Genomic DNA, 22,576 nt, shown 5'->3' on the forward strand with positions numbered 1-22,576 from the left:
CTGTACCAAATCAAGCCTTTACTGATTCACTTGTCAAGCATGACATCTGCGACATCTATGCACCATCTTGAGGGGGAGTGTTGACATGAATCACTGAATCACAATAGAAATTATAGACAATTACCTTTATTGTAATTGATTTGTAGTTATAGGAATACCAGTTGACTGGGATTGAATTTATTTCTATTTTTTTTATTGTAATTACTTCATAAATAGACTTGTATTTGTATCACTATAAATACCTACTTGTGAGAAGAATAGAATTATTCATAATCCTAAATTCTATTTGAGTAGGCCACCATAGGCTTTGTTAAAACTTTGATTTACTTACACTAATTAAAGGTTTAATTCGAAAGACACCTTCTTGTATGCATGATAATATTGGTGTGATGGTGTTACAATTCAGTGTGGAATTGTTTACTTTTAATTGAGAGAAGTGTGGATTACTATATATATTTATATATACATATTATTGAAATTGGGAAGGATTGTTGAAGATTTCAATAATATAATATATAGATAGAGTAAGTTAGATTCAATTTCTACGGCAAAGAGTTTTGATTAATCAATATGTCTTTTGGTTTAATCAATGTATTTTTTGGCTAAATGGTACATACCAACAGATATGATATTTGGTAGTGTCCTTTCAGATAAATAGAATGGATGCCTTCTATACTCTATATATACTTCCTATTCTCTCTTCACTTCTACAATCATACAATTTCTAGCCGCGAAAGTGGACCAAATTACAGCTTAATTAAGAAGAGTCTAATGCTGTAACATCCCAACCCAAAATATGACTATTCATTAATTAATTTAATTAAATTAAATATGAATTTATAATTTTGCCCTCGGAATAGGGGTATTTTGGTCACTTTTTAATCCGGAAGGATTTTGGGGCAGCAAGTGGTATTATTACACAGATCGTATCGAGATGAGTCCGTAGACGCGTAATAGGCTCGAATCGGAGTTGTAACGAAGAAGTGGCGATCAAAAATGTCTCAGTGGCATAACCATAAATAACTTGAAGTTGGTTTTAGAACAAGGAGAAGAGATTTTCTATTTACACCCCACACTTCTCTTAGTTCACCCAAATACTTAAATCATTAAGTTGTAAGTTTTATTATTGTGTAAAAAGACAAAAAAGGTCATCCAACTTAATACTTAACCGTAGTACATTTATACACACACTTCACACACCCCACCACTCCATATTAAGAACGATAAGGGCATAAATCTATTTTATGTGCATATATATGCATGGCTGCAATGCTTTATTAGAAATCGAGGGCTCTAAATATGGGTCTCTAATATTGGAGATGTTCTTGATACATAGTTCCTATGTATTTCTTAAATAATATTAACTGTTGCAGATTTTATTGTTCAAGAATCACATAGTTTGGCGATTTACTTGTCTACGCGTTTGAATAGTTTTAGTCCGAAATCTTTATTTTGTTTCCAGAATTATTTTTTCTTCAGATCATATACCATAAACATAGCTTGTGAATTTCTTTGCAAAACTGATTATATATAATAAGGCCATACTCCAATTCCTCCAAAACTACTGCTAATAAATTCACCTTTCATCGAAAAAGAAAGTATGCTATTCACAAATGTTGTAATATATCATAAGACCTAGGACTTGAGTTCCAAAGTTCAACTTGGCAAGTCTTTGAACCCCTTGGGAACTTCGAAAGTTCCTGCCGTGACCTCATCTCTTCTGCTACACCCAAATCATTGGTATAACAATTGTCACCTTAGTCAAAACCTCGCCATGCTTCAGCAAATACTTTGCCACCTCCATCTCGTATAGCCTCCCGTGGAATCCCCATATGCAAATAGTTTTGAGGCTGGACAACAAGCTAAACAGGCACAAATTCTGGTGGACGCCATTCATGTGCTACTAGATAACCCTCAGCATGTTTTCCAACACTACTGTATGTTCTAGAGATTATTCAAAATTAATGAATTAGCATTAGAGCTTGCAGGACGTAATTCCTCCTCTAAGGGAAGTTTGTGGGGTTTAAATAGAAATTTTCTTTTATTTCTTATCTTTTCAGCTTGGGGTGTATTTAAGGGTAGTTTGGAAAGATAGTGCGGTTTTCTTAGGAATTGTGAAAATTTAAATTAAAAGTTGGGGTGAACTTAGAACATGGGGTGAACTAAGAGAAGTGTGAGGTTTAAATAGAAAATCTCAAAGGAGAAATCTTCTTCTCTCTCGACTCACATGTGCAGCTCTCTCTCTCCTCTCTCTCTCCCCAACTCCGATTCCCTCTCTCTTCTATTCACAGTCACGACCCACCCCTTTTCCTAGCCAGAGAGCTCGAGATTCACCCGCGATATCGACTAGTTTCTCCGGTTGTTCACAGAGTCACTACGGCCAATTTCGACTGCCATCTCCGACAACCAAGGTACGATTTCTCACCTATTATTCACGATCTAGCTGCTTATTGTGTAGGAATTGGACGATAGTCGTGTTTAGAAACTCAATTTAGAATTTAGGTTTTGGCCGAATTTCAAAGTGAAATTCCGGCCACTTCCGCTTGTTTTTCGGGGCAGGTGCAAGAACAAAAGTGGCTCCAATCGATGTTATGAACCTAGGGTAGGAAGCTGGGTTTTCAATTTTGAAGTTTTCTGGCTATCGAAATTTGATCAAGCCACCCACGTGCTGCTGGCACATGCGGCAGCACGTGGTCAGTGTGGTGGACCGGCATTGTATCTTAAAATCATCTCCTAGTAGTCACGAGCACGTAGACGTGCTCGGATTCCAATTTGGATACCGTTTGAGCATCGAACGGATTTCACCTAATGCGCAATTTCCAGGTTTGATAGGTTCAGACCGTTGGATCGAACCTAAATTCAAGTATGTTGATCTAGGAAATTCCAGAATCGTATAGCATTCGACGGATCATTAAACGGAGTCTCGAATACTCACGAAATGCCAACCCTAAAGCTAGGCTTACAGTAATCGTCCGATCGTGAGTAATCCAACCATCTGATCAAGACCAGACTCTCGAGACATGTGTCCTAGGCATATTGGAACCTTTAGGGACTCCAGGATTTGTGATAGGAGGTCGTGAGTCCTATGGGCCCGGTTGACCAAGTTGGGAAGTTTGAACCCTCGGTTGACCATGAGTCTTCCGAGGTAATTTCACCACTCGAAAGGTATTAGGATAACCTTGTAAATGAGTCTTAATTGTTATTTGAGTTTAGATTGGTAATTGATTCGATATGGGATTTTCCTTAAAGATTATTGCTTATCATTAATTAATATTATTTTGATTATAATAAAGAATAATGTTTTAATAGTGGGGTACAATATTTTATGGAATTTGTGTGAAAATAAGTGTTGATTTCAATTTAAATTGTTTTAGGATCTTTATGAAATTTATGCTTATGTGCATGATCGTTGGTTTAAAATAACATTATTTCCATTGATTAAATTACGTTGCATTCTACTATAGACTTGTATCGTTAAATTGTGAATATCTCTATTATTATTTTGATATTTGAGATTTATAATTATTCGGAATACGGATTATATATGTTGAGTACCATCCCTCAGATACTATACTTCCCATGCGTGGTGTTGGAAATTTTCCGGTGTATGGGAAGAATATATGATTATTTGGTCTCACACGTGGCGTTGGAATATTCCGGCTTGTGAGACACTTCCCATACGTGGCGTTGGAAATTTTCCGACGTATAGGAAGAATATGTGATTATCAGGTCTCACATGTGACGTTAGAATATTCCGGTGTGTGAGACACTTCCCATACATGGCATTGGAAATTTTCCGACGTATGGGAAGAATATATGATTATCTAGTCTCACACGTGGCGTTGGAATATTCCGGCATGTGAGACCTTGTGATTTGTTATGGATTTCCCATACGTGGCGTTGGAAATTTTGGTGTGTGGGGAGAGATGTGATTATTGAACCCACATGTGGCGTTGGATGATTTCGGCGTATGGGCATATATGGTTTAGTTGGGCCACACGTGGCGTTAGATATTCCGGTGTGTGTGCTCATTGGGATGATTGTTACCTTACCACACGTGGCGTTGGATTTTCCAGCATGTGATAAAAGATCTGTATACTTGGGTATCGTTATTTTACTACGCGTGGCGTTGGATCTTCCGACGTGTAGTAAGATAACAGAGAGATGAATAAAGGATTATTATACTATGTTGGGAAAGTTTGATGTTTGAAATGGATTATGTGTCAAAAATCTTGTTGCCCCTCTTCTTTTTAATTCTTGGGATGAGAACACATGTCGTTGTTGTCTTTCGCAGTACAAGCCTTCAAATTGTCATGTCAATTGTTGCCCTGGCTTTCCTCGCTAAATTTCTTGTGACTTTCGTCGCTGCCATCATTAACAAAATGCTGGTGATGGACAGTTTGGCTTTCGGACTAGTCATGAACACCAAAGGCCTGCTGGCTATATAATCCTCAGTTCTGGGCGGGACTTACATGTATGTAGATAGTGGCGGATCTAGGATTATGTGGCCAAGGGGGCTTAGTGTAAAAGTTCTGAAATTTTTCTACAAAGAAAATAATGCTAAAAAGATAGAAAGATAGTACTTCCATTCATAATTCATAACAAAACCAATAATACAAGTTACAATTGTCCACGACGAGTTTTCATATTCTGAAAACGTTGCATTATAGTTTCGTTATCAATACAAGCAAAAACATCTCTCTCAATGTAAACAATCAAGCTATCATTCAACCATTGATCTCCCATTCTGTTGCGAAATAGATTTTTAATAATATTCATGGCGGAAAATGCCCTCTCCACTGAAGCAGTTACAACCGGTAAAACCAAAGCCAATGTAAGAAGCAAATACACATAAGGAAATATTTCATGCATTCCTTTCTCCACCATTTTTTCCGCAAGACTACTAATCCCTTCCAATTGAGAAAAATCAATACTCGAACACATATAATGAACATAAACACTAAGTTGATCTTCAAGCATCAATAAGTCTCTATCCGAAAAACCATAATGATAAAATTGAGCAAGACGAACTAGTTTTCGTTTGTCAAAAGCTACAAAGTTATTTTTCGGACTCAAGCATGCCAAACAAGTAAGTAACTCAGTACTTACCTCGTTGAAGCGATCATTTAGTTCCGCAAGTTGTCCATCAATTACATGAATAAAGATCTCCACACGATAATGATAATAATTTATCTTCATTGGAGCATCACGCCGTGACCTCCCTGGAATTACATATTCCTCATCCATGGTAGGAACTATAATATCATGTTTGTAACAAAACAAAGATGCTTGCTCAACCAATTCTTCAAACTCATTATCCCTCATGAACTGCAGGATTTCCTTGCATGTTGTCACTAAACTCATTGCACTCACAATGTCTTAATCTTTCTTTTGCAATGCTAGAGACAAAGTGTTTGTTATTCCCAATATAGCTTTCATTAAAAATAAGTGAAACACAAACTCAAAAGATTGTATTTCTCTCCACAACTTATAGGCTTCACCCGAACTATCATTAGGATTATCATCAACAATCATTTGAAGCACATTCACCACAGATGGGAACATAGAAATGATACTAATCAACGTACCATAATGTGAGTTCTATCATGTATCGCCGACACATTTGAGAGTAGTTTCTTAATTTCAGCCCCGGCCCCGTTATCAGACAATCTTCTTCAAAAGCTCTCACAAGCTCTTCTTGGTATTGTGCTCTAAGTGCATCCCGACGCTTACAAGATGCTCCAACAACATTAACCAAACTATTAGCCGTTGTGAAAAAAAAGTTGACATCAATGTTTTTCTTTGCTACCGCAACAAGAGCTAGTTGAAGTTGATGAGCAAAACAATGAACATAAAATGCACAAGGTTGTTCTCTCAAAATCTTTGTCTTAAGACCATTGAACTCACCTCTCATATTACTAGCTCCATCATAACCTTGTCCTCGTAACTTGGAAAAGCTCAAATTCACGGAAGAAAAGAATTCATCAATGACTTCCTTTAGTGCACTTGAAGTAGTGTCGGTCACATGTTGAACCCCCACAAACCTTTCAATTATTTATCCTTTGTCATTCACATAACGAAGCACCATCGCCATTTGCTCCTTTATTGAAACATCCCGTGCTTCATCCACCATTATTGAAAAATATCTATCTTTTACATCACTCAAGATAAGACCAATGGTTTCTTTAGCATAAGAATTGACAAGATCTTTTTGAATTGAAGGAGCTATTAACTTCAAATTTCCTGGAGCATTTTCCAACACAACGGCCTTAACTTTTTCATCATGATCCGCAAGAAATTGCAAGAGCTCTAAATAATTCCCTCTATTACTTGATTGTGCACTTTCATCATGACCATGAAAAGAAAGACCTTGTCACAACAAATACCTAGTGCACTTAAGTGATGCATTCAAGCAAGTGCGATAAGCCGTGTGAGCTTGGCTTGTTTGCTTGATGACAATTGTTTCAATGTGTGTAGTTTGATGCATCAAATTGTAAGCAACTTCTCTAGCTTGGTTGTGAACACTACTAACCGGTCCAACATGAAGGTTAAATCTTTCTTTCGCCTTCTTCCAATTATTGAAGCCTACCCCAGTGAATGCATCACCACCCACTTTATCAAAATTTGATTTGAAGAGATAACAATGAAGACAAAACGCAGCATCTTTAGCAATACTATATTCCAACCAATCATGATCATCAAACCAATTAGCAATGAAGCGTCTATTAATTCCTGATTGATTAGTTTGTGGGAATTTATAACTTCTAGGTTGACAAGGTCCCTTTTGTAGATATGCTCTTCGGATCTCATCCCGAATATTAGGACTATAATCCGTCATTCGAGTACTTAGTCCAGGGTCTGCCTGAAGAAAATGTCAATAACCCACTCTCAAAATTCAATATACTCCCTAAACCCATATCAATCAATATTCAATATACTAAATTATCATATCAAATATCAATTAATATTCAATATACTCAATCAATTCACATTTTCAATCAAGCATAAACTCAATCAATCTACATTAATATGATTATCACTATGATTCATATCATATCCATAAATTTCATTACATACAAAAAATATCAATATTATTCATATCCATAAATTTCAAGCATTAACTCAATAAAGCATAAATTCAATCAATCAATATGATTCATATCCATAAATTTCATTACATAAAAATAAAAATAAAAATCAATATCAACAACAATATATATTATCAACATATCCATAAATTTCATTGCCAAGCTTACTTGTAGTTGAAGGGCGGAGGGAGGAGGACGGCGAACGGCGGTGATTGGTGGCCCAGCGAAGAGTTGATGATGGAGGTTGTTGGAGGTTGGGAGGTTGGGGGAGAGGTTAGGGTTTGAGAGGGTGGGGAGAGGAAGTGTGAAATTGGAAATGAAGGGTTTGGGGCTGCTGTGCAGATTTGCAAGGCTGGGTTGTTTTGTTTTGTTTTGTTTTGTTTTGTTTTTGTTTTTTAAACTGCCCAAAACGACGTCGTTTGAGGCCAGTCATTAAAAAAATTGACTGAGCCTTTGCCAAATGATGTCGTTTGGCAAGGCGGTTTAAAAATTACGCTCAGCTCGAGCTCAAGGGACAGCGTAGTGTGCAGCAAGCTTCGCCTCCTCTCCGGGACTTTCATCGAGCAGTTGGTGTGCATCCAAGGGGCTTTCAGCAGCTGTCCAAGGGGGCTTCAATGGAGTCCTAGGCCATTTTTCCAACCTTCCAAGGGGTCGTCCGACCCTTGTTGTCCCAACGTGGATCCGCCACTGTATGTAGATACTATTATGTGCAACTATTTCATTATTGCATGCGCAGCTGCCTCTTCCACACACACATGCACACAATATTCCATGATTAATTAATCAAGTTCAGGATAATATCGGTGTTGCTGATAATGGACCGTTGGCCCGTCTCTCTGAAATTTAACACAATGGTATCAAGTGTCCCCCTAAACAATACTACTGTTCACCCTGTTTTGTGTTTACTCCTGAAATGGAAGGGCAAAGTTCCCTCATCGCCTGAAACCATTGGTCAACAAGTCAGCTTTCTTTGGTGTATGAGCGTGCCACTGCTAGCAATGAAGATTCTAGCAGACTTCTTCTATAATAGATAACTTGCCCCAAGTTACTGATTTCTAAAACAAACGATTGTGAATTTGGGTGAGGAATATCTCCCAAGTAAGTGTTTTTCTTGCCTCGATCTGAGGACTTTCACAATTTATCTCGATATAAAAGCGGTTGTTCGGCGAATAGTTGATAGAAATTGGACTGTTTTAGGCAGAATGCCATTTACAAAATTATAAATATACATGTCAACATTGGAAAGACAAAAAGACAGCTAGAACTCCATCTCATGCGGATAGAAGACTCGATCTGGGCTGGATATATGTCTGGATTGAGCAGTTAACAACTTCAACTGCTAAGCTTCCACTACAAATCGATACCAAAGTTGAAGTTTGGCAGAGCTTTAATCTACTTCAAGCTTTGGGAGGCTTTTAAGTTGGCAAAACTGCAGCTTCTTCCGTTTGAATGGGGAGAAGTGGCTGTTCTTGAGGATTTAGTGAGCTAGAGACTGCACTGTGAGATTTGTTGAGGTTTTCATATTTGGGAAAACTCAAACTCTGCTTGTTTTGGCTTTGCTGAACCAAATTTGTAACGAGAGATATCTCGTTTTGAATAGTTAAGTCTGAACTTTAGGAAATCTGCTCTAAAGCTGGTTTTTCTTGGAGTTCAAGTGAGTTTTTGGTTGATTTTTGAGTTGTTTGTTTGATTGATGAATTGAGTGTGTTCTTTTTTCTGCCCTGTTCACTCCCTTTTATATTTACAAGAAATGCACAAGGGCAGGGTTTCTTTCTTTAAAATAATGGGCGGCAAGTCTTCTCAAAGATCTGCAAAGAGATACAAGAGAGGGAAGGATTTAATTTAATTATGTCAGATAGGCTTTTATCAATCAATCTTTGAGATCACTTCCCTGTTTTTTTAAAAGAAGCCTAATTCCTTTTCCCAATTTAACTGCCCCTTGTGAGATTTCAACCGTGATGGTTAGTTTGATTTCCCAGATGAACAACTCTCTGTCCTCCTGCTTATTTCCTTTTTGAAAATATGGCCTGCATATCTTTTGGAAGGATGATGCGTCCTTGAAGTGAAATCAATATTTTTGAATGTGTAAGAAGGATTTTGATCTTCTGGTGGCAGAAATTTAGAGAAGTCCTTTTGCCACTAACATGCTTTAATTAATTTTCAATCAACTCAGTTGAGTTTGTTGACTCTTCCATTTTGGTAGTCACGTGGATTCTGAAAATGAGTCTCTTCCTTTTTTTTCTTTTAATCATACTGGGCCCGTTCTGATTTGTAGCCCAAAGGTGATCGCTTTTCTTTTGGGGCCCAAGTTTGCTTGCCACATTTTGATGAGTCTTGGGCTGGGCCTCTCTGGACTTTGGGCTTTGCCTTCCATTTTGCAAAAACCCAAACTGCTTGAGTCTTGTAGCTTTTATTCTGGGCCTTCTCCGTGTTGGGCTGGGCGCTTTCAATTTAGGCCCAAACAACTACACATAGATTACATCTAAGAAGTATATATCTTAAAACCATGTGTTTAATTCCTGATTTTATATTTTTTTAATTTGCGAATATGTATATTTATATATGCAGGTTTTGGACCACAATACTTTTTCAGTAATGATGCTTGCAATTTTGATAATGACGGCAGCGGTTGGACCCATTTTGGCTTTGATTTACAAGTCGAATGGGCCATCAAAGAAGCACACGCACAGAAGCATAAGAAGGATAAAACCCAACTCAGAGTTTCGAATCCTTACTTGCATCCATTCAACAAGCAATGTTTTAAGCATCATCAATCTCTTAGAGGCTTCCAATCCCACCAAACAATCCCCGATATTCGTCTTTGCTGTCCATCTGGTGGAGCTCAGTGGCCATGCTCGTAGTCCACGACACATGCAGCAATATTCGTAAGACAAGTAAAATTATAGCCAAAAATCAAAAGCACTCTTCGCCTTCTGACCAAATTGTCGCTGCCTTTGAAAAACTTGAGACCGAAAGTGAAGAGAGCAGCTTGTTCGTGGAGGCACTAACTGTTGTGTCCTCTTACACCTCCATGAATGAGGACATTTGCAACCTTGCGGACAACAAGAGTGCAGACCTTATAATCATTCCTTTCTGTAGAAAAGAGATACTTTTTCATATATGCAATTCACAGGTACAGGCCTTATATACAGGCATAGGAGGTAGCTGAATGGTTTACAACGGTAGTGTAGTAATTATATCAAACCTAAATGCTGTAATTACAATACAATAAAGCTATAATTACAATAACAATGTAACGGCACTACTACAAAAAAGGCCAAAGACGACGGGAATTCACCGTCGTGTATTCGGTTTTCAAACCGTCGTGAAATCGATGCCGTCTATTTGGGTTTCAAACTACGACGGCTTTTCACCGTAATTGTTTATCTGTAAAGACGACGGTTTTTAAAGAAAATCGTCGTTGTTTAGAGGTAAAGATTGTTAATTATAGGATGAAAGACGACTCTTTTTAATAAAACCGTCGTGTATTGTACGTAAAGATGACGATTTTTTATGAAAACCGTCGTGGATTGTTTATAAAGACATCACCTTTACATACAATAGACGACCCTTTTTTATAAAAAGCGTCATCTTTACGTACAATAGATGACTTTTTTATTATAAAAAGCGTCATCTTTACGTACAATAGAGCGGTTTTTATAAAAACGTCATCTTTACGTACAATAGACGGCGGTTCTTTTATAAAAACCGTCATCTTTACCTACAATAGACGACAGTTTTTTATAAAAAGCGTCATCTTTAAGCACAATAGACGGCGGTTTTTTATAAAAGCGTCATCTTGACGTACAATAGACGCACGGTTTTAATAAAAACGTCATCTTTACATACAATAGACGACGGTTTTTATAAAAAGCGTCATCTTTACATACAATGGACGACGGTTTTTATAAAAACGTCATCTTTACGTACAATAATGCTTTTTGATTTCCTATGATGCTATACAACGATTTTAACTAGAAAACCAACCATAATGCTTTATCAAAAATAGTTTCTTTCATAAAACTTGAAGATTCAATAGTTATTACATAGTTAACCAATCTTTATTCTACAATAAACATAATTCCTAACAAGACCTACGTACTCCTAATCCAAGCATTTCTCATCCAAACATACAAATGATGCACAACTGAAGTCTCCTCCATCATCCCTGTAAATAAATCAAAATGACAAAGAGAGAAAAAAAGAAGAAGCTAAGATTATAAATATAAAAAATTAGGTGGAAGAGAAATTTTACCATTGGTCCATATTTCCATAGAAAACTTGTAAAATGAACATAAAAAAGACCATCGAGAACCTGCAAATTTTCAACAACAAAAAAACATACGACTCACATAGAAAACTTGCAAAAGAAAAAGTTATAAATCTGCAAGCTTCCTCCTCATCTCCTGATAACCAAATCAGAAAATCTAAAAAGAAACCAGAAATAAAAAAAAATATATGTAAACAAATCAGACAAATCAACAGAGACAAAATATGAAATTAGGGAGACAAAAAACATAACAAAAACGCAAAGAGACTAATCCAGAATTCACTAGCAAGATATAGAAGGGTATTAAGAGATTATGTGACTTTCAAATCAAACCTTGCAACCAGCTTTGATTCTCAAATACAAAACATCCCTCTACATCTTATGGATTTACTAAGACCTCAATCTCTCAACTCCTTTATTGATATCGATTTTTTGATGATTTTGTAGAGAGTTTCATGAGGGTGTTTTAGAGAGTGCAGGAGGGTTTCAAGGAGAGAGAGATAAGGTTTTCAGAGACGGGGGAAAATCTGAAAATTTGTCGAGCGCGAATTCACTTAAGTAGACTTTTTTTAGCGTGTTTTAAAAGACGACGCTTGTTAATGAGAGATAAGATTTTCAAAGACGGGTGAAAATTTGAAATTTGTCAAGCGCGAATTCACTTAAGCGGCCATTTTTTAGCGTGTTTTAAAAGACGACGCTTTTTAAAAAATTTGTCATCTTTACATATAATAGACGACGGTTTTTTTATATAAAAAGCGCCATCTTTACATACAATAGACGACAGTTTTTTATAAAAGCGTCATTTTTACAATAGACGATTTTTTAAAAAGCGCCATCTTTACATACAATAGACGATTTTTTACCGCTACACTCCTTGACCCTATATGAATACAATGACTGAATTTGATCTTCAATTTAAAATATTTACACTAGTGGATACCACAAAATCTTATGTTATATTTAATGAAAGTATAAATAAACTCTTAATTGTTAGTGAATATTTTTTTTTATGGCATACGCATTTTAAGAAACTAGTTTCAACGATCCAACCGTCAAAATTATTTGTTTATACTTCGAGATCATATACGCCAAAAATCGGAAAAAGTAAACATTCAGAGATCAAGTAACGGGACAAAAAATTTCGACGGTTATAAATGAAAAATCATCATTTAACTGTTATTTTAACTCTGATTTTGATGATTTTTTACCGCTACACTCCTTGACCCTATATGAATACAATGATTGAATTTGATCTTCAATTTAAAATATGTACACTAGTGGATACCACAAAATCTTATGTCATATTTAATGAAAGTATAAATAAACTCTTAATTGTTAGTGCATATATTGTTTTGATGGCATGCGCATTCTAAGAAACTAGTTTCAATGATCCAACCGTCAAACGTGTTTGTTTATGCTTCGAGATCATATACGCCAAAAATCGGAAAAAATAAACATTCAGAGATCAAGTAATGAGACAAAAAATTTCGACGGTGATAAATGAAAAATCATGATTTAACAGTTATTTTAACTCCGATTTTGATGATTTTTTACCGCTACACTCCTTGACCCTATATGAATACAATGATTGAATTTGATCTTCAATTTAAAATATTTACACTAGTGGATACCACAAAATCTTATGTCATATTTAACGAAAGTATAAATAAACTCTTAATTGTTAGTGAATATATTGTTTTGATGGCATATGCATTCTAAGAAACTAGTTTCAATGATCCAACTGTCAAACTTGTTTGTTTATACTTCGAGATCATATACGCCAAAAATAAAAAAAAATAAACATTCAGAGATCAAGTAACGAGACAAAACATTTCGACGGTTATAAATGAAAATCATCATTTAACGGTTATTTTAACTCCGATTTTGATGATTTTTTACCGTTACACTCCTTGGCCCTATATGAATACAATGACTGAATTTGATCTTCAATTTAAAATATTTGCACTAGTGGATACCACAAAATCTTATGTTATATTTAACGAAAGTATAAATAAACTCTTAATTGTGAGTAAATATATTGTTTTGATGGCATACGCATTCTAAGAAACTAGTTTCAACGATCCAACCATCAAACTTGTTTGTTTATACTTCGAAATCATATACGCCAAAAATTGGAAAAAATAAACATTTAGAGATCAAGTAACGAGACAAAAATTTCAATGGTTATAAATGAAAAATCATGAATTAAAGGTTATTTTAACTCTGATTTTGATGATTTTTTACAGCTACACTCCTTAACCCTATATGAATACAATGACTGAATTTTTTCTTCAATTTAAATTATTTATACTAGTGGATACCACAAAACCTTATGTTATATTTAACGAAAGTATAGATAAACTCTTAATTGTTAGACGACGGTTTTTTTATAAAAAGCGTCATCTTTACATATAATAGACGGCGGTTTTTATAAAAAGCGTCATCTTTACTACAATAGATGACGGTTTTTTCTAAAAAGTGTCATCTTTACATACAATAGACGGTTTTTATAAAAAGCGTCATCTTTACATACAATAGACATTGTTTTTTATAAAAGCGTTATCTTTACATACAATAGAGCGGTTTTATAAAAAGTCATCTTTACATACAATAGACGGCGGTTTTATAAAAGCGTCATCTTTACATACAATAGACGACTTTTATTTATTTATAAAAGCGTTATCTTTACATATAATAGACGACGGTTTTTATAAAAAACGTCATCTTTACATACAATAGACGACGATTTATAAAAAGAGTCATCTTTACATACAATAGACGACAATTTTTATAAAAAGCGTCATCTTTGCATACGATAGACAACGGTTTTTATAAAAAGCGTCATCTTTACATATAATAGACGACGGTTTTTTATAAAAAATGTCATCTTTACATACAATAGACTACGGTTTTTATAAAAAGCGTCATCTTTACATATAATAGACGACCTTTTTTTTTAATAAAAAGCGTCATCTTTACATACAATAGGCGACGTTTTTATAAAAAGCGTCATCTTTACATACAATAGACGACGACTTATAAAAAGAGTCATCTTTACATGCAATAGACGACGGTTTTTATAAAAAGCATCATCTTTACATACTATAGACGACGAGTTTTATAAAAAACGTCATCTTTACATATAATAGACGACGGTTTGTATAAAAATCGTCATCTTTACATATAATAGACGGCGGTTTTTATCAAAACAACCACGTCTTTACCAAAAAAATGACACTTGATTTTTAAAAGACGACGCTTGTCATACCTGCAGTCATTGTTTTTTGGTCATATTTTAACTCTGAAGAAAACCTTTTTAATAAGACGACGCTTTTTATTTGTGTGCGTCGTTATAAAAAAATATTCAACAGTACCTCCGGTTTTTAGTTGTTTAAGTCACTTATCCATGACGGTTTTTTGTTACCGTCGTCTTTTTAAATACAATGACGGTTTTTTCTTCTACCGTTGTCTTTTTCTGGTCGTCTTTTTCACTTTTTGTAGTAGTGCGGAAATACTCCTTGAATGGGCATAAATATGATTGAATGTCATGATTGTGGTGGTAACTCCCTAACACTCCCCCGCAAACTTGACGCCGGATAGGCGACAAGGTTGGAAACAAGATGTGCAAAACGTGCTGCAGGTAGGCCTTTTGTGAATACATTAGCAAGCTGATCTTGAGATGAAATGAACCGCACATGTTTAGTGCAGGAATGGAAGACAGGATTGGCAGCCATGTAGGTTGCAGATAAATTGTCACAATGAAGAAGAACTGATTGAGAAAGAGAGAAGTGAAGTTCATGAAGAAGACTCTGAATCCAAATTGTATCAGCATAAGCATGGGCAAGTGCACGATATTTAGTCTCCGCACTGGAACGAGATACAGTGCGTTGCTTTTTAGCGCTCCAAGTTATAAGAGTCTTTCCTAAGAAAACACGATAGCCAGTGGTGGAGCGTCGAGTATCGGGACATCCAGCCCAATCAGCATTAGAGTATGCAATAAGAAGAGAGGGGGCAGGAGAAAGGTGAATGGGTAGACCATATCCTAGCGTGCCTTTCAGGTAACGGAGAATGCGTTTGACAGCCTCAAAATGAACATCAGTAGGGGAGCCTATAAATTGAGAGACATGTTGAACTGCATAGGAAATGTCGGGTCGTGTGAAGGTTAAGTATTGCAAGGCACCCACAAGTTGCTGATAATGAGTGGGATATGAAAGTGGTGAACCATGAGAGCGTGATAGAGAGGTTTTGGAAGCTGTAGGAGTAGTCGCAGGTTTGCACTCAAGAAGGTTGCTGTGTTTGAGAAGATCAAGAGTGTACTTGTTTTGAGTAAGATGAACGGAATCCGGCAAATAAGAAACTTCCACGCCCAGAAAGTAATGCAATCTGCCAAGATCCTTGATTTCAAACTCAATGCCCAATCTGTGAATGAATGTACGGAGTTGATTGGAGTCGCTACCTGTAAGAACAATATCGTCCACATAAAGTAATAGAATCATCATAGAATGTGCATCTTCGTAAACAAACATGGAGGAGTCAGCTTTGCTATTAACAAAACCAACACGAAGTAAGAATGAGCTAAAGCGGTGAAACCAAGCACGAGGGGCCTGTTTTAGACCATAGGTAGCCTTATGAAGCTTGCAAACATGGTGAGGGCGACTAGGATCAACAAAACCAAGAGGTTGTTGCATGTAAACTTCTTCAGTAAGCAAGCCATGGAGAAAAGCGTTTTTGACATCTAACTGCCGAAGAGACCAACCAGAAGAGACAGCTAAATTGAGCACAATACGAACAGTGGTAGGTTTCACAACTGGACTGAAAGCATCGAAGTAGTCCACATCGGGTTGTTGGTGGTAACCCTTGGCAACAAGCCTAGCTTTGTGACATTCAATAGTCCCATCAGAATGGCGTTTTACTCGAAAGACCCATTTACAGCCAACTGTGTTGAAATGAGAGGAGAAGGGAACTAAAGACCAAGTCCCTTGTTTAAGAAGAGCATTGAACTCCTCAACCATAGCATTTTTCCATTCAAGAAAGCGAGAGGCCTGTGTGTAAGAAGTAGGTTCATCATCAGTAGTTAAAACAGCAGCAAAAGCTTGAGGCAGGGGCTAACGGGTGGAGAAATTCGCATGATATTTGGGATTGGGTTTATGAATCTCAGATTTCGAGCGAGTGTGGATCGGGCTGGAACGTGAGGGTGGTGGTTGAGTAGAAGCAGCAGAAGGTGTAGAGGTAGGGGCTGTGTCTAGCGCTGTTGTTGAGGATAAGGAGGAGGACGGAGGTTCCGGTGTCGGAGCGATCGGGCATGGTGGGACGCGTTGTGGCACTGCCGGATGCCGTGAGCAGCATGGCGCGCAATCCGATGAGGTTGGGTGTAGGGTCAGAGGATAAGAATAGAGGCTTGGGGTCAAGGGATGGAGGCGTGATGTCTGAGGATGGAGATAGGGTAAGTGATGAGGTATGAGAGGTGGCTTCGGGGTGAGCCAGGTTGGTGGATGATAACCCCATGGAAAGAATGTAATACTGACAAGGGAATCCTGAGTAAACTAAGCAATGGATAAGAGATTTTTACGAAGAGAAGGAACACAAAGAACGTCGAAAATACGAAACAAAAATTTGCCAGAAGAAAATGAAACGTTACTAGAATGAGTAATGGGAAGGGAGTAACCATTACCAAAGACAACTTGATCATGAGGGGAAACAGTGGCGGAGGAAACGTTGGGGGAGCGACGGGCATCATTGGTCATGTGATTGGTTGCACCGGAATCCAAGTACCAATTAGGATCAGAGGAGGCAGTGACATGTCTGCCGGCAAAAGCACAGGACTGAGGGCATTGAGAAGCAATGTGCCCATACTGGCTGCAAGTCCAACACTGGATATGGGGACGAGTAGCAGGATGCGGACCCAAAAGTCTGGAAGAGTTTGGATGAGGATGCTGGCGTTGGTTGGAAAATGGAGCAGGTTCGCGGAGTGGAAAGGTGGACGAAAAAGATGGTGGAGGAAGCGAGCACGGCGAACACGAGTCCTTAGGCGCACCGTGGGGGCTACTGCTGATATTCTTGGTGGGCATGGTCTTTGGGTTAAAAAGGCGTGGTGAGAGGAAGGCGAAATGGCAGCATGGTGTAGTTGCTGGGCTTCAAAGGCTAGAAGGCGGGCACGCAATTCGGCAAAGGAGGGCAATGGGGAGAAAGTGGTGATGGCAGTGACAAGCATAGCATATTCTGGACCTAATCCCCGAAGAACATAAGTGACTAAGTCAACAGGAGAAACAGGAGAATTGATGGCACTCAGTTGATCCGCTAGATTCATGGTAAGAGAGAAATATTCTATAATTGGTTTAGAGCCTTTGTGACAGAGAGAAGCTGAAAATGAATGTGCATGGCACTCGCAAGAGACAGTTGGGAAAAATTTTCCCGAAGACAATCCCAAATTTCCTTGGAGGTAGAACAGCCAACAACTTGAGGGAGGATGGATTTCTTGAGAGTGGAGCGAAGCAGACTCATGAGATATTGGTCAGTTTGAAACCAAGTAAGATACTCAGGATTGGGTGTGGGAGCAGAAAAAGGAATGTTGGTTGCTTTGGTGGAATCAGAGGAAGTATCAGGAGAGAGGTAAGGGGAGGGGCAGACATAAGAGCCATCAACGAAACAACACCAATTTTGCCCAATAAGAAAGGGCTTGAGTTGACTTTCCCGAAGTAAAAAGTTGGATTTTGAAAGTTTATAGGAGGCAAAGGAGGAGATGTTAAAGGGGAGAGTGGGACCAGTGAGAGAAGAAGACGAGGAGGCTATAGTAGAGTCCATGAGAGTAGAGGAAGAGTAGAGAACAAGGGAGAGAGGAAAAAAAAAGAATAAATTGCCTAGGCTCTTGATACCATGTAGAAAAGAGATACTTTTTCATATATGCAATTCACAGGTACAAGCCTTATATACAGGCATAGGAGGTAGCTGAATGGTTTACAATGGTAGTGTAGTAATTATATCAAACCTAAATGATGTAATTACAATACAATAAAGCTATAATTAAGACACAATAACAATGTAACGGAAATACTCCTTGAATGGGCATAACTATGATTGAATGTCATGATTGTGGTGGTAACTCCCTAACACTTTCCACAAGCAATCCACCATTGAGGGGGGAATGGACAACGGAAACCCCTCTTTTAGAGGCATTAACAAGAACCTTCCAGAGAACGCTTCTTGTTCGGTGGCAATCTTCGTGGATCGTGGACTCACCAATTCATCTAACATTAAAAATGAAGATGGCTATGGCAGCTGCCGCTGTGCCATGCTCTTCATGGTGGATGGCTAGCAATCCTAACCCTAAACCTAACATCAGCTTAACTGTGGTTTGTTTCCTCGTCTTTAAAGATGTGGCAGTTCATTCAGATCTCCCTCCCAACAATCCTAATAATAATGATCATGATCACGATGAGGAGGAATACATGAATATTTTAGAGGTGATAGAGGAAAACGAGAAGGAGAAACATCTAGACGACCAATAGATGGAGAGCTTCATGTTCAATACTAGGAATCAACCTTCCATAAGATTAATTAACGAGGTGGTGAACAATGGGGAGGAAACTCTCAAATTGATAAGCGCCATGGGAAATGACTATGATCTTTATATCGTGGGAAGAGGGCAAATAGGTTCCTCACCACTCACGTTTGGGCTAACCGAGTCGGGTGACTGCCCGGGGCTCGGACCCTGGGGAGATGCATTGGCATCGCCCAACATTGTGGCCAGCGCGTCGATTCTCATAGTGCATCAAGGTTGTGCTTTAGTGGATGAATTAGTTGATCAACATTTTAGTGAGTTGTCTCTTACATCTGAAAAATTCTGCTACTCTATCTTGAGCCCTTTATGAACCCTAAAAGTAGCAGAATTGGTGGTCAAGATGAAGATTTACACTGCACCTTCCAATTCCCTAGAAAAGCTTGGTCAAATGAAAAAATATATGTAATGTTTGAACCAGATTTGTCAACCCAAGTAGCTAGCTCATTTTTTTGCTTGGAGTTTGACGGTGGTGGTGGTGGCGGCATTGTCTACATATAAATAATGAAATGAAATGTTGAAAGTCTTTAATTTTCGTTTATTGTTGTTGTCATGGTAATTAGTTATGTTTTTTTTTACCCTCTTCTTTCTTACTATCTGATTAGCTATGTTTTGGTTCAAATTTATTTTATTTTTCGAGTATTTTTCTCTATTCTTCGTACTCTAGGAACTCTGGAGCAATTTGGTGACAATATGCAAAGATAAGAGAGGGATTAGAAATTTGGGAAGCCCAGATTTGTTTCAGTTGATTTGTGTAAATTCAAGTTGTTGTTTTACAGAAAATAATGTAGACTTTAGAGCTATCAGAAAACAATGGAGCCTAAGAAATCGGGCTGAAAGAAAAGTGTTATTTCTCAATCTCTGAATGATGTGACCTAAAGTTTAGCAGATGATGACCTTGTTTTCTAAGAGAAGATAGGAACTTCTGTAAGTAGATGCAAAACATCGACCCGATTCAATACATCACCAATAGGTTAGTCTAAAATAAATATGAAATTAAACAATATAATAGTTTTGTTGGTCCCTTTTTTCAACACTCTGTCTCTTCTGGGTTGAGCTGCTCTAGAGAGTGGGAAGGTTGTCGGGTCAACACCAATGCCCTAATTAGATTTCTGGCTCGCGAGAGGTTCTTCCAACTCTTGAACAAAATTGAAAGTTGGATCAGGTTGACAAGAACGGACGAGCTCGGGTTGGGCCCTAATGATTTGCTTCTCCTGACCTGATTGCGGATTGCTTAGGCGTGCCACTATTGGGTATGAGGCCAGCCCCATAGACCTGGTATATGCGATGTAGGATATCTGTTTGGTGGATTCACGCTTGTTCTGGACTTTTGATCAAGCCATTGTGCTCCAAGGGGGGTATTGGCTTAGATGAGTTATTTTCTGTGCCTCAATCAAGAGGACTTCAATTCTTTCACTAGTGCATTGTTGGTTTAATAGATACGAAGGATACCTTACTTTCAGACTAATAAAGCCTATTCGGGCCTAAACCCTTATCTTGGGTCCAAATAACAATAGGCTTGAATATGCAAAGGCGGGAAAATAAGTTAATCTACAAGAGTGTATAAAGAAACTAAATGGTAGATATTTAATGAGGCAGCTAAAGCAAATTTCAGAAAGTAAAGAGGTTTCAGATGTTGGAGATCCCTCTATCCAACTCTGGTACAATAACAAATAAAAATGAAAGCCAAAGATTTCTCCATTTATCTAATTTTAAATACCAGTTACAATCTAGAAGAAGCTGGAGATTTCTCTATCCAGTTTGAACATAAAATATGTTTAAAGGAATTCAAACCGATTGTTTTAACAAGAATCATACCATAAGGATGGTAGAACAACAAAAGATAAATGCATGAGTAGTCAACTGGTTATCTGAACAATAAGTAGGCTATTTGAAAAGATCTTGAAGTTTTTTCAAGTGTTTTCAAGACGTTGCGTCTAGTTTTTAGAGAGGGAGTCTCCTTTTGCTGTTGTAGAGCCTCTGTATTTATAGGCAAGAATTCCTAATGATGAAGGCTAAAAGAGGATATTTGGTTGCTATCCAAAGTCAGCTATTGATCTGTCTTTATGAACCGGTCCATAGGTGGGAGGAAAACCAATCTCAAATAAAACTATTGGTCTCAAAGGATGCCACTCTGATTTGTGTCCTTTCGTAGTTGGAAATCCAGCTGGTAATCAGCTTCCTCCGACTCTAGCACCTATTATCAACTTGCTTTTCTTGCTGGGAAAGACGGCAGTCAAGTTGCCATTAATGGTAACAATCCATCTTTAGACCCTCACGTGGGTCGATGTGCAACAGTTTCCAATTTTCTTAACTTTAGTGTGGACCAAAGTTGGGGTCCTTTGTTACTATGGGCTTTTAAGAAGCTTTTGCCCACTGTTGGCCCAAATAAAAAAAGCAATTTTTTGTCGTTTCAAAAGGAAAGAGGTTGGGCTTGGGTTTAATCGATCTTTTTTTGAGAATAAAACCATTTTTGGCTCATTTTCCAAATATGGTACAAACAAGTTTTTTTAGGGCTAAAAATGTAATAGTGTAGCTACATAGATAAACGAGGAACAAAGAAACAAAAACAAAAGTCACAGCCAGCAGCTTTGTTGGTCCAACCCCAACAGGAAATGAATTCATGTGCCATAATTTAGGGATCCCTTGATTTCTTATTTCCTAGTGTAATTCATGTTATCTAATTAGAATAATTACCTGGTTAGAATTCCTTTTAAATTAGCTAATTACTTTTCTTTGTAGGAAAAGTCAACTTGTACTTGCATATATATCCTCCTCTTGAAGAAATATAGTATCATTCACAATTATTCAATCCTTCTGTGTTCAGTTTGAGTTGGTATAAGAGTCGGCTAACCCCCATACCTCAAACAAAAATACAAAAACCCTAGCCATCGATAGCCTCTACTGCTGACAGCAACCAAACACAAAAATAATAATAATAATAATAATATAAAAAAAGCCACAAAACTGCGGCAACATCCTTGTCGTCACAAACCAAGTGCGACAAAAGACCCTAAAAGCACAAACCCGCCGATCCTAGCTGGTGCAAACTACCCTCCAAACTTGTACTCTCTCCATGGTTTTCGAAGATACCCTAGACACCCCCACCACCACTGCAAAGTCAAGTGCTTCAAAAACCGGCAAAACTCCTGACATGGTGCAACCAATTATTACAGTTCGCAATGATACTTTTGATGCCCTATTCACCATATGGTTGAATGAAAAGAACTATAGCACTTGGTTGAAGATGTTGCTTCATGTGTCATGCTAGGGAAAAAGAGGTTATTTGACAGGGAAGGTGGCTCAAGTGGAGGAAGACGCTTCGAGCTTTGATTCGTGGTGTATTGAGGATTCCATTGTTAAAGAATGGTTGATAAAAACCATGGAACCTGATTTGGTAGAATTTTTCTTAGATCTACCAATAGCTAAAGATTTGTAGGACAGTTCAGCCTAGATGTATTATGATGCGTATGATGAGTGGCAGATTTATGAATTAAGGTGTAAAGCAACCCATATTACTCAAGGAGGTCGCAATATTGCATCGTACTTTGCTGAGCTCAAGAGCATTTGGTTGGAACTAGACCTTCGTCATCCAATCAACTGAAGTGTCCTTGTGATGTGAAGATTCATGTTGAGATGCAGGAAGACCATATTTATGATTTT

At 37.6% G+C, this 22,576-nt stretch overlaps 2 protein-coding genes across 2 annotated transcripts; both read right to left on the minus strand.

Moving 5' to 3' along the window:
* Positions 1-4,620: 4,620 nt before the first annotated feature.
* On the minus strand, positions 4,621-5,364 carry LOC148919229 (uncharacterized). The gene has a single exon (XM_089048814.1). It carries the CDS (start codon positions 5,362-5,364, stop codon positions 4,621-4,623), a length of 744 nt encoding a protein of 247 aa, XP_088904940.1.
* A 691-nt stretch (positions 5,365-6,055) lies between these two features.
* On the minus strand, positions 6,056-6,838 carry LOC148919230 (uncharacterized). Its single transcript, XM_089048815.1, has 2 exons — positions 6,387-6,838; positions 6,056-6,341 (listed from the first exon to the last, which is right to left on the minus strand). The coding sequence occupies exons 1-2, from the start codon at positions 6,836-6,838 to the stop codon at positions 6,056-6,058; spliced, it is 738 nt and encodes a 245-aa protein (XP_088904941.1).
* Positions 6,839-22,576: the final 15,738 nt, after the last annotated feature.

Source organism: Prunus mume, linkage group LG3 (assembly GCF_029339155.1).
Source record: "Prunus mume cultivar Tortuosa linkage group LG3, ASM2933915v1, whole genome shotgun sequence".
NCBI classification, from domain to species: domain Eukaryota; kingdom Viridiplantae; phylum Streptophyta; class Magnoliopsida; order Rosales; family Rosaceae; genus Prunus; species Prunus mume.

Bases quoted from the DNA above. Each gene is read 5' to 3' on its own strand.
- LOC148919229 (XM_089048814.1), bottom strand. From the start codon at position 5,364: ATGAGTTTAGTGACAACATGCAAGGAAATCCTGCAGTTCATGAGGGAT.
- LOC148919230 (XM_089048815.1), bottom strand. From the start codon at position 6,838: ATGACGGATTATAGTCCTAATATTCGGGATGAGATCCGAAGAGCATAT. The intron at 6,342-6,386 runs GTATTTGTTGTG...TCATGATGAAAG, and splicing joins GCATCACTTAAGTGCACTAG to TGCACAATCAAGTAATAGAG.